At 39.1% G+C, this 13253-nt stretch overlaps 1 protein-coding gene and 1 long non-coding RNA gene across 11 annotated transcripts; one reads left to right on the top strand and one right to left on the bottom strand.

The window, feature by feature from the left end:
* LOC107643098 (protein arv1 homolog) lies at positions 4866 to 12375 on the bottom strand. Of its 10 annotated transcripts, none has more exons than XM_021123164.1 (12): positions 12111 to 12373; positions 10161 to 10608; positions 8718 to 9006; positions 8490 to 8622; positions 7521 to 7732; positions 7340 to 7387; positions 7108 to 7197; positions 6650 to 6766; positions 6465 to 6559; positions 5977 to 6043; positions 5794 to 5869; positions 4866 to 5205 (listed from the first exon to the last, which is right to left on the bottom strand). In XM_021123164.1, exons 5-12 carry the CDS (start codon positions 7605 to 7607, stop codon positions 5066 to 5068), a joined length of 720 nt encoding a protein of 239 aa, XP_020978823.1. In that variant the 5' UTR covers positions 7608 to 7732; positions 8490 to 8622; positions 8718 to 9006; positions 10161 to 10608; positions 12111 to 12373; the 3' UTR covers positions 4866 to 5065. The 10 variants fall into 10 exon arrangements, with proteins under 10 accessions (XP_020978823.1, XP_020978821.1, XP_020978822.1 ...); XM_021123162.1 differs by having other exon boundaries at positions 10161 to 10536; XM_021123163.1 differs by having other exon boundaries at positions 7521 to 7726; positions 10161 to 10536.
* LOC110271788 lies at positions 10615 to 12048 on the top strand. The gene is made up of 2 exons (XR_002362479.1): positions 10615 to 11155; positions 11202 to 12048. It is a non-coding gene; the product is annotated as an uncharacterized LOC110271788 (long non-coding RNA).

Here is a 13253-nt window from a genome sequence, read left to right as displayed (position 1 = left end):
TACTTCAAGTCGAACTCGGAGAGCTCTATCGCCCACTGAACCATTCTCCCTGCAACATTTCGTCTTTTGGAGGATTTGCTTCATAGGTTAGTTCATTCGGATTCTAATTGTGTGGGCTTGGAAGTAAGGCCGTAACCTTCGTGAGGCTATTACTAAGGAGTAAGCAAACTTCTCTAGTTTGTGGTACCTTATTTCAGGGCCTTGTAGAACTTTGCTGGTGAAGTACCCTGGATGCTGCCCGACCTCATCTTCTCGTATCAGGGTTGATGCTACAGCTTTGTCTGCTACAGACAAATATAGGACGAGCTCTTCCCTAACTAGAGGTCGGGTCAGGATTGGAGGTTGGCTCAAGAACCTTTTGAACTCCTGGAATGCTTCTTCGCATTCTGGAGTCCATTCGAACTGGCATCCCTTTCTTAGTAGAGAGAACAGTGGAAGGGATCTTAATGCTGATCCTGCCAAGAACCTGGAGATGACTGCAAGTCGGCCGTTCAGTTGTTGAACCTCTCTTAAGCAAGTCGGACTTTTCATTTCTAGGATGGCTTTGCACTTGTCGGGATTTGCTTCGATCCCCCTTTGGGTTAGCATAAATCCTAGAAACTTTCCAGCCTCCACCGCGAAGGTGCATTTTGTGGGATTTAGCCCCATCCCATGCAACCTTATGGTGTTGAAAACTTGAGAGAGGTCTGTTAAGAGGTCGGCTTCTTCCTGGGTTTTCACCAGCATGTCGTCTACGTAGACTTCCATTAAGTTCCCGAGGTGGGGAGCAAACACCTTGTTCATCAGCCTTTGGTACGTGGTCTCTGCGTTTTTTAATCCAAAAGGCATGACCACGTAGCAATAATTTGCTCTAGACGTGATGAATGATGTCTTTTCCTGGTCCGGCTTGTACATCGGGATTTGGTTGTATCCCGAGTAGGCGTCCATAAACGACAAGTATTGATACCCCGAACTGGAGTCTACTAGAGTATCAATGCTTGGAAGTGGATATGGGTCTTTGGGACATGCTTTATTCAGGTCGGTATAGTCGATGCACATCCTCCACTTGCCGTTTTGCTTCTTGACTAGCACTGCATTTGCTAACCATGTTGGATATTTGACTTCTCTGATGAAGTCAGCTTCCAGAAGAGCTTGTACCTACTCATCCACCGCTTGAGCTCATTCTGGGCCCATCTTACGCCTTCGCTATTGTACGGGTCGTGACCCCGGATTTACCGAGAGCCTATGGGACATGAGCTCGGGGTCTATCCCAAGCATGTCGGAAGCTTTCCAGGCAAAGAGGTCAGAGTTATCTCTGAGTTTTGTCACCTTTGCTTTAGGTTTTCTTCTAGGTCGGCTCCTATGTTGGTATTTTTTCCTTCCTCTTCGCCGACCTGTACTTCTTCAGTTTTTCCTCCTAGTTGCGGACGCAGCTCTTCTTTGACTCTCGCGCCGCTGAGCTCTATGGTGTGGACTTCCTTGCTTTTTCCTCTCAGGTTCAGGCTTTCATTGTAGTATTTTCTTGCCAATTTCTGGTCTCCCCGTACCGTTGCTATCCCCGCAAATGTCGAGAATTTCATGCAAAGATGAGGGGTAGACACCACTGCTCCGAGTCGATTTAGGGTAGCTCTGCCAATTAAGGCATTATATGCTGACCCCACGTCGATGACTATAAAGTCTATGCTCAGAGTTTTAGATTTTTCCCCCTTTCCGAAGGTCGTGTGGAGGGGTAAAAATCCCAGTGATTTTATTGGCGTGTCACCTAGTCCGTACAAGGTATCGGGGTAGGCTCTTAACTCATTTTCATCCAACCCTAGTTTGTCGAACGCGGACTTGAAAAGGATGTCTGCTGAACTCCCTTGATCTACTAGAGTTCTGTGGAGGTGGGCATTGGCTAGGATCATGGTTATCACCACTGGATCATCGTGTCCAGGGATTACTCCTTGTCCATCCTCCTTTGTAAATGAGATAGTAGGGAGGTCGGGTGATTCGCTCCCGACCTGGTAGACTCGCTTGAGGTGTCTCTTGCGAGATGACTTGGTGAGTCCTCCTCCCGCAAATCCTCCCGAGATCATATGTATGTGTCTCTCGGGGGTTTGTGGTGGTGGATCTCTTCTGTCCCCGTCATCTCGCTTTCTTTTCCCATGATTGTCCGACCTTTCCATGAGATACCTATCAAGTCGGCCTTCTCTGGCCAGCTTTTCTATCACATTTTTGAGGTCGTAGCAATCATTTGTTGAGTGACCATAGATCTTATGGTATTCACAGTAATCGCTGCAACTTCCTCCCTTTTTATTTTTAATGGGCCTGGGAGGCGGCAGTCTTTCAGTATCGCAGATTTCTCTATATACATCCACTATGGAAACTTTTAGAGGAGTATAAGAGTGATATTTCCTCGGTCTGTCAAGACCGAGCTCTTCTTTTTTCTTGGGCTCTCTTTCTTTCTCTTTTATCGAGTGGGGGTGCCCAGGTCGCCAACTCGGCTCTCTTAGTCTGGCATTCTCCTCCATGTTGATGTAGTTTTCTGCTCTTTCTTGTACATCACTCAAGGAGGTGGGGTGCCTTTTTGATATGGACTGCGAAAAGGGACCTTCTCTAAGTCCATTTACTAGCCCCATGATGACTGCCTCAGTGGGCAGGTCTTGAATCTCCAAGCACGCTTTGTTGAACCTTTCCATATAGTCCCGTAGAGGTTCTCCGACCTCCTGCTTTATTCCCAGGAGGCTCGGTGCATGCTTTACTTTATCCTTCTGGATAGAGAATCTCACTAAGAACTTTCTCGAGAGGTCCTCAAAGCTGGTAACCGACCTTGGAGGAAGGCTATCGAACCACTTCATCGCTGCTTTTGATAGGGTGGTCGGAAAAGCTTTGCAGCGAGTTGCATCAGAAGCATCAGCCAGATACATCCAACTTTTGAAATTGCTTAAATTATGCTTTGGGTCCGTGGTTCCGTCATAGAGGTTCATATCAGGGCTTTTGAAGTTTCTTGGAACTTTTGTCCTCATTATGTCCTCACTGAATGGATCCTCCCCTCCCAGGGGCGACTCTTCTCGATCGTCTCGGGAGTTCCGACCTCTAAGGGAGGATTCTAGTTTTAAGAGTTTTTCCTCTAACTCTTTTCGTCGCGCCATTTCCTCCCTTAGATTCCTCTCTGCCTCCCTTTGTCATTCCAGCTCCTGTTCCAGCTGTTCCAAACGACCATGGTGGTCATGGACTAATCCCATTAGCTCGATCGCATGGGGCGGCCCTTCTTTTCCTGATTCGCGTCCCTCCGAAGAGTTCATCTTTGGGTTTTTTAACCCGGAGGTGCCTTCTCTATCTTGGTCGTTGGTTCCCTGGTGAAGGGTTAGGTCCGCGTCGTTGTTTCCGGTATCCAGGTTTTCTTGTTCGGAATCAGACGCCGTATGACCGTCTTCTGGTGACTTGTCCGCCATCATTGGTTGATCTCTCGGGTCCCCGGCAACGGCGCCAATGTTACGATGGGTAACCGGAGATTAATGGGATGGACTCGTTAGGTTGGCCCGATCGTCTGAGGAGGAAAGCCTTCGCAATGGATCACGCTTCTGGGCCTCCGTCCGACTTGTGAGTATGAATGAGCGGGGGGTGGTACCTGCAAAAACACTCTGATGCCTAAGTCAGCAAGGGCGTAAGCAGGTTTAGAGAATATTGGGACTTAGCGATACTTGAGAGGGGTGTTAGTGTATTTATAGTGGTGAGCCAATAACCACCATTGAAGTAGTTCCACCTTTTAAGGTGGATAACCGTTCCTTTATCTTAGGGAAGTTGAGATATGGCTCCTGGAAGTGGGTTGAGAGATTTTAGGGGCAGTTACTCATTTGAATGAGTGCCTATCTGCCAGCTAATCTTCGTTCCCGACTTCTTTAGAGCAAGTCGTGTCAAGAACCGACTTCTACAGGGGAAGGTCGGTATAGGATGAGGCTCAATCCTTTGTGTTGGGCCTTTCGTTTGGACCTGGACCTGTGCGTTGGGCCAGGGTATGAACAATATGTATTTCAAATTTTAATTTTAAGTTTTTAACTATTTTATATTTTATATTTACGTGAGACCGATTTTATTGGTTCAACCAGTGATTTATCGGTTGAACCAATAAACCAGTAAACCAATAATTTGACCGGTTCGATTATCGATTCGGTTCTGACAACTATGCCAAAAAGTCATTTTCATTATTTTTTGTTATAACACTACTAGACTAAATTAGTATTACAACTCAAAATGCCAAAATCCAACTACTGGAGCCCCAAACCCATGGCCCAGTAACACAAACACTGAACCCGCCCAAACTATTACTTAATATAAACACTTCATTTACCCTAATTAACAAATTTAGAACAAACAGAAAACGGAACTACGATGACGCTCCCTTATCGTTACCGCATAAACAGTGCATTTGACCACTATCCACAACCACGCGTCACATTCCAACAGCGATACATACAGTCCGCATGACATGATGATTATGTTGGTAAGCACCACAAAACTTTCCTTTATACTTTTTTGTCTCATTGAGGACTCGAATCCGTGTAGAGCTCCCAGTGAGGCAGCCAGGCAGGTAATGCTGCTGTTTATCCAAGACCTCGACTGCGTACAATATGGTGTTTTGCATGGATATGATGCATGATATAATTTGTCGAGAGCCTATTCAGAATTTGCTCCATATTTTGGAGAAACACTCCCAAAAAAAGGGTTATGGAAATCATAGAAATTTCCTCCATATATAAACTTTTTAGCCATGGTTAAAATCACATGTACACCACTTTGTTATTGTGTTTTTTTTTTTAAATATATATAGACAAGACCCATACACATCATATTAGCAATCAAATCCTCAAAAGAATCAAATGAATAAATGCTCAATGGTTTTCAAGTTATTTCTAAAATATCACTTTCTGCATCAAAACTTTGTTTCATTGATATTATTCTGGACAAAGTTAAGACATGGCAGTGTTCACAACTTGATATCATCTATCTCTTATATCCTGAAAAAACTATTTCTATTAACAAGTATATGATAATTGAATATACACTTTCTAACTTCAAAATTCTGCTACTAATATATAAATTAAGATCATGAAGAGGAGGACATTTGATCCACCCTTTTATCAACTGCTCTAAAAATCTGAGATCTAGAACTTGTGACAAAAAGCTTTACAGCATATGCACCGAAGCAGGCCCAAACACATCGACTCATACTCGATTCAGTCATCACTGGATCACAGAAAAATTGTTTATCAGCTTTCCTTGTCAAGCATGTTTCTCATATTCAGACATCATTTTCCACAGCAGTGTTGACATGCAGCTAAGAAAACGATAAGCTGTTTTGTTTCCGTAAAAATTCAGCATATGGGTTTTGAAATTCACATAAAAAAACATAGGGTCAGATTTTATAAAATACATCGGTCATGAGTGTCGAATAATTTAAATCTTAACAGAGGCTAATGTAAGTGTGTCAATGTACTATCAACTAATCTCTAGGAGTTATGTGCACAAAATACATGCAATCAGCATAAATCGTCTCAAATAATAATCGACATTTGACTATAAACAACATAATCAAGCCCATCTCAATACCCATGTGAGAGAGAGATGAAAAACTAAAACATACAAGCCTTTCACTTAGGTGGAATCGCCTATATGAATTAGACTAGTGTGTTATCATTAATGTTGATGCTTATATTCAAGGTACCAAAATTAAACCTTTCTTAACATATATTTGAAGGAACATCATTTAAAGGAGAAGGGGGGGGAGGGGAGTTGTTTTATATGAGAGAACATCATGATAAGTTGATTACTAACCGTTCAATGCCACGGCATTAGATGATAAACAAAATAATTCTATGATGAAGATGACAGAAGTCGGAAATTCCCAGACCTACATGAAAATACATACTTGGAAGGTCAAAGATGGTTGACAAATTCAAAACACATCAAAGACAAGAACAGGAATGTGTTAACAAAGAAATAGAATAAGAAACTTACCATCATAGCAATAAGAAAAATCTTGAAGTAATACGATATCATGATTGTGAGCAAAAGGTCATTGAATCTGCATGATTGAATACATTTAAGCTGATGTTAAATTGATGATACTAACATATGAATTTGGTATGCATGGAATGTTTACTGAAGAATCAACTTATTAGTAATCAATCCTTTCAAAATTTAAATTGGCAACTTATTAGCCTCTTTGTGCAAATCACTCGTACATCCGAATCATTTTATCAGATTCAAATTCTCATTTCAAAACCGAAACTAGAGAACATTTTATTCAATATTTACCATGGCCAAAAACTCTGAATATTCATGATACACAAGACTCCAAACCCAAGTCCATCACAAACACTCAGAAAAAATAGATTCTTTAAAGACTGATTGGGTCATCGCATTCCCAACGGACAATTGGTTACTCAAATTCTTCAAAATGCGAAAAAATTTAAGGGATGCATGATAACCAAATATATATATACCTGGAGATGTTGATTGATGCATTGAGAAATATCTTAACCATAATGAAGAAAGTCAGAAGAAACATGAAGTTCCCAAAGACGACATACATGAACACCTGCTAATGAAAACCATAAAAACTTCCATAAAAAATAGCATGAAAATTCAAACCAACCAAGTTGAGTGAAAGGTTAGACATAATGGATACATATGTGTGAACCTTGCAACATGTTGACACTAATGAAGATGAGTTCCTTGCTTCTACATACGAATGAATACAAGCATCGAAAATAAAATAAATAATGGCCAATTTCCAGTGTAGCCCCTGCAAAAATTACCAAGTGACCAACTTCAGTGATAGAAAATGTGAATCATGAAAGTAGTATGAAGCAGCATATTTATTTACAAAATGCATTGTAACACAAATTAACACAGCCTTTAGATTATAAAAACACAGCTCAAACTTCAAAATGCTTAAGAATTCTTATTCTCAAACATGATCTCCCAAGGGAAAATGAAAAATCATTATCCAAAAACCAATGCACATAATATTTCCCGTAAAAACAACCATAGGAAATTACTAAAGGAAGCATCAAAAGAAGAAACCATAATAATAATAATAATAACTAGGGTTTATTATTATTACATAGCAACATATTGCAATACCTCAAACTTCAATGTTTGTTGATTGAGGACATTGTACAGAAGATGTCTATAAGCCTTTTGCTTGTGAAGCATCAAATCTATCATAAGAATCTGAAAAAAAAAATCAAATAAATAGATAAAAACGAAGGGGAAGAAAAACAGGGCAATCCTTGCTCCTATCATATAAAAGACTAAAAAAGAAGGAATAAAGATTTAAACTTCGAAACCAATAGTATAAAGGGATATCAGAAACCATGATTTCACACTCTATATATTCATCTGCAACAGCCTTGCATTTCTCCTACACAGAAAAACAAAATAGGGGGTAAATGAAAATTGAAAAATTCAAATTCACTAATTCTAAGTAATTGAAATGAAAATGAAGAGAAAAAGGCTATTAACGAAAAAGAGTGATTGAAAAAGCAAAACTTTACGCATTTCATCAATCGAATGTTGCCGGGGGAATACTGAACGTAGAGTGATTTAATTGGGAAGCTACACCGAACGCATTGGTAACCCATTGATGATGCAAGAAAAGTTGCATCACAGATTCGATCAAAACTAAAGGTTGATTAAAAATGTTTTATTTTTATTTTATGGAAATTTTTGGTGTTCTGAATCTGTGAAACCTCTGTTCTTTCTGCAGCTGAGCAGTGAAGTGAGAAACAGTTAGTTGTCAGAACCGAACCAGTAATCAAACCGGTCTTAGTATACTGATTTCTTAGTTCAACCGATAGATCATTGGTTAAACCAATAAAACCAGTCCAACATAAATAAAAAATATAAGATAATCAATTAACGAGTATTAAACCTAAATTAATATAAAATACATGACTACAATCAATTATCAATTTCTAAAAGGGTTTATCTATCATGTGCCCTTAGGGCACATGTTAAGATTACAAAATAAGAAAGTTTTCATTTAAAACATACAAAATTTAAGTTTCTAATACATTTGTTTTGCAGTCATTAAATGAAAATATTTAAAACTTTCTACTAGTGGTAAGCTTATCATGTGCCGTTAGGACAAGTGTTAGCTAAACCCTTTCTAAAAATACCTAATAGAAAATTTTCAATTTGCATTAAACCTACATTGAAACAAATAAGAATAACAATCAAATATTAAAACCTAAATTAAAACAGTATCAATCAAGGATTAAACCTACATCAAAACAGCAATAATCAAGTATTAAAATAGTAACAATCAACTGCAACAATCAATTCTATACAAATTTCAATTAGCATTAAATTTCTATCTTAAACTTACATTAAAACAATAGCAACAATTATACACAAATTCCAATTGCTTTCAAATTTGCTATCAAGTGTCATTCTATACAAATACAAATTCCAGTTAACATCGATTTATCTATTCTACACTACATTGAAAAATAAAAGCTCACCTCTGCAGAAGTCCAGAAATAGAACCAAAGCTCGGTTTTCCAATAAAATGTCACAGTATTCCGATCACAGAACCAAAGCCAGAAGAGGCACGAGGTAGAGATGGTCAAAATCAGCAAAAGATAACCATTGCAACTGCATCAAACCAGGATCAGAAGCAACAATCACCCAAATGGCTAAATCATTAAAAATTAATGATTGAATAACTAAAAAAAATTGAAAAAACTCACCTTGATCGCACGCAGAGAAGAGGGAGACAGAGAACCGAGATACGGCCCGCGGAACAGTGTAAGCACAGCCGGAAGACGCGAGCGAGTGGCGCAGTGACGCAGAGGAAGACGCGTGCGGCACGGTGACGCAGCCGGCGAGAGGAGAGAAATCAAGCTGAGGCGAGACGACGACGCAGCGACGAGGAGGCAGAGGAGCCGGAATCGTGAGTGTGAGAGAGAGACTGCCTCTGCGGCTCTGCGGAGGCTGAGTGAGGATGTGAGATTGAGAGAGAGAGCAAGCTTCACTTCACTGATGGAGCCATGGAGGGCACTTCGAGGGTTAGGTTAATTTTTTAAAAAAACCACCAAAACGACGTCATTTTGTGGGGGGAAACGAAAAATAATCAAACCGACCAGTTAGATAAAGTATGTTGTTACGTTACTAAACTAAAATAACTACACTAAAAAAATTGAACTAATGACAAAATCATAGTTATCAGAACCGAGCTGGCAATCAACCCGGTCATATGACCGAGTGGTCACTGAGTTACTGGTTCAACCGGTGGGTCACTGATTCATCCGGTTGATCCAATCATAATCTAAAAAATATAAAATTATATAAATGAAATTAAAATTATGTATTAAAAATTAAAATGTAAGTCTTTACAAACATAATAATAATAATCAAATATTAATTTTTAGACATAATTAATGATGTAAAAGAGAGAATAAACTAGTTTCTAGTATAAATTTAGAGCATCAGAAAAAGATTTGGAGTTTCATATATATCTTTATAGGACAAATTTAGAGCTTGATCAATATTTTTCTCATTTTAATTTGCGTCTATATCTTCCATAAGAAACATTGCATTATGCAGAACATCAGAAATAGAGAAAGAAGAGTTTGAAAAGAGAGTTTCAAGAAACTAGTGAACTGAATTAACTTCATCTTATTCTTCCATCAATGAATCAATTATACACACTTCTTAGAGGGATGCAAGAGTTTTATTTATAACAGAGTTAGAAAAGAGAGAAAGATCAGAGATCAGAACAAATTCAACACAACAACAACAAGGATCAGTAACAAATTCAACTCAACTCAATTATCCAGCAACAAATTCTACTTCCAGCAACAACCACATTTATGATATGTTCAGCATCAAATTCAACTTACAGTTGACAACAAATTCTACTTCTAGAGTTCTAGCAACAAATTCAGCTATGATAAGCAACAAAAACTTAAACTATGATAACTTTCAGGCAGCAACAAAAACTTAAACTATGATAACTTTTAGGCAGCAACAAAAAAAACTCCAATTCTCCAAATATGATTTACAGCAAATTAACATTAGCTAAATCATAATTTCAGCAACAAACTCAACTTTGAACAATAAATTCAAGATGTACGAATAATTTACAGCAATAAAATTGAAAGAGGAATAACAGGGCTGAAGCTGAAACTCACATAGGCAGACAAACGAAGCAAGCGTTGATGGAAGACCCGGCCCGAAGCTGAAACCCTAAACCCAGACTCAGGGCCGAGGAAGCGTTGATGGCCGAAGCAGGAAGGCGAGCTTACGAACTATGACAGAGCGCGACAGAGCTTGAGCGGCGACGAGAGCTTGAGGCAGCGACGAGCTTGAGGGGGCGACGCGAGCTTGAGGGAGAGAGTGGCGAGAGAAGAGAGAGGTGAGATGGGTTCTGATTCTGGGTTAGGGCACCACGCAAAGGGGGTAAGTGAGGGAGAGAACCAAGGTTCTGAAAACCGGACCGGTTATCAAACCGCTTTAGTCACTGGTTCACTGGTTCATTGGTCTAACCGGTCCAACCGGTGGTTCAACCTAAAAAACCGTTTTAGAATAAAATAATAAATAAATTATAAAGGACCAAAGATGAGGGTACTCCAAGAACTCCTATTAGATGCAACAGCATTCAACATTATCACATTCTCACACACACATACAAAGCCTTAACTCAAAGAACAACCACAACAAGTGACTTGGAAAAAAAATGTAAACACCGAAACAATCACAAGCATACAGAACATGTGAATATTATTATAGCAAACATAATAATAAAATAGCTCTTCTAATGCGTCTCCGAAAATATCCCAAATCAAGAAAACTACATAATCTGATCCACTTGATTCAGAAAGCTACATATATTGGAAAAATTAAGAATCAACTAAAAGAAAAAGAAAAGGAAGGCCTGGTTGATTCGATTCAATTGCCTGAGATGAAGAATCAAACAGGGCTGAGAAGCTGAGAGTTTAAATGTTAAACCTCAATATTCAAATAACATGACTCCATTATTGTTATTATTACACCCTTCTAATGTCACAAACTCAATATTATAGTCCATTGACACTTGTGTATTCACAACTTGGCCTCATCATTCTGATTCATACCTTAAGTAGAAGAAAAAGTCCCAATCAGCTTTCGTTACAATTTTATCCAGAGCGTTGGGGTTTTGGTTCGGAGTTCATGCCAATGATAACGACGAGAAGGATGAATCCGTGAATCAGTAACATAAATTTTAACAAAGTTCATCACAATGATTAACAACAACAAAAAGCACTGAGGGAACACTCAGTGATATAGGCAGTGCAAATTTTAACAAAGCTCATCACAATGATTAACAACAACAAAAATCACTAAAGAACAGTGAATCAGTAACATGGGCAGTGCAAATTTAAAATTTAAAAGTTCAATTTAAAATTTATCATCAAATACAATCAGTGAGCAAAGCCAATCAATCAAGCACTGACTGAGCATTCTGTTCTGATTCTGTGACTGGGAAGCAACAAATTCAGCAACAAATTCAAGTTACAGCAACAAATTTAACAAATCCTAGTAAAGTCCCGATTTACAGCAAAAAGGCAAATTTATTGATTACCAATTCAGCAACATGCAGAAATCCAGGGAGAAGGGAAATCTTGAAAAGAGAGAACACTAAACCAAAACATTAACCAATAATCACAAAACACTAAACCTTCACCCAGCAATTACAAACATTAGAAGATTATAAAACATTCCAAAACACTAAACCTTCACCCAGCAAAACCAGCAACTACAAACAAAGCCATCAGTAAATTTGAACAAAAAAATTAAGAGCCATCAGCAACTAACAGAGCCATCGAGCCATCAGTAACAGAGAGCAAAGAATTGAAAGCAACAGACTAACAGAGCCATCGAGCCATCAGTAAATTTGAAAAAAAAAATTTACAGCCATCAGCAACCAGCAAATACAAGACAGATCCATCAGCAGCAGACAATTACAATTTACAAAACATTACAAGAAAAATGGAACAAAAATTGAACAACAATTTCAGAACTTCAAACGAAGAAGAAGACCGAACATTCAGAAATGAAAAGGAAGAAGCGGAAGGCGAAGAATTGAAAGCAGGGCCACTAACCTGGGTTCCGTGCCGAGAAGCCAGCGAAGATGAAAACGACGTGCCGAGCTACCTGGGGAAGAGGAAGATGAATACGACGTGCCAGCGAAGATGAATACGACGTGCCAGCGAAGATGAAAACGACACGGGGAAGAGGAAGCAGCGGCGGCGCTGAGGACCTGCGGACGGCGGCGGCGATGAAGGGCTAGGGTTTTCCTTGGCTTCAGAGGTCTCCTGGAAGTGCACGAATGATAGGGGGTTTGGTTCACGGGTTCTGCTTTTGTTTTCTTTTTATTTTTTTTTTCTAAATAAACAAAACGGCGTCGTTTTATTCGAACCGGCCGGTTATTGGTCCGATTTAACCGACCAGTAACTGACCGATTCGACGGTTTTTAAACGGTTTTTTCTCCAACCATTATAAATATCGGACCAGACATTTTTATTGCCGGTTTCTGATTGAATCGGTTCGATTGGTCGGTCCGGTCTAGTTTTCAGAACAATGGAGAGAACAAAGAATGACACCGTTTTGTTTAAAAAAAAAAAACATAATCCGATCTGGGTTATATGAACAGGTCCAGGTCACCGGTTTTCATGAAACCCGGCCAGGTCAATCGGTTTTTACCGGGTTGATTACTTAAACGGTTCGATGAGTGGCTCGATCCGACTAAATGACTGGATTTCCGGTCGAACTGGCCGAGTCGAGCCAAGTTTGATAACACTGGACTAAATAATGACCAAAAATAATAAATTCTGATGGTCCCTTAATATTTATCTCCTTTAATTCTCTTGGTTTTCATTAGTGCTTGATATTTTTCCTTCATGACATTATGCTAATGTGGGATTTTAAGAGCAGTAGCAGCTGTCTTAGGTGGTATTTCATCGATATCACTAGTTTTTAAAATAGAAAGAAGGACTTTTGGTTTGGTTTAATTGGTTTTGGTCTTTTGGACCTTGTGAACATACAGTGAAAATTAGGTAGAGTAGTGATGTCTAATATAAAGGATAATAGGGTTTACAGATATAATGTCTAAAAAGGGGAGATGAATTTTTATACCTGATAATATTGGATGATGATGGATTAATAGTGTCTTGTGTACTCCCATGAGACTCATGTTGTAATATATCACTATTTGTGAAGTTAGAATTAGAATTACTTTTAGATGA

The sequence above is a fragment of the Arachis ipaensis genome, chromosome B05 (genome assembly GCF_000816755.2).
Source record: "Arachis ipaensis cultivar K30076 chromosome B05, Araip1.1, whole genome shotgun sequence".
Lineage (NCBI taxonomy): Eukaryota > Viridiplantae > Streptophyta > Magnoliopsida > Fabales > Fabaceae > Arachis > Arachis ipaensis.
This window is presented reverse-complemented; position numbering and strand designations above follow the sequence as displayed.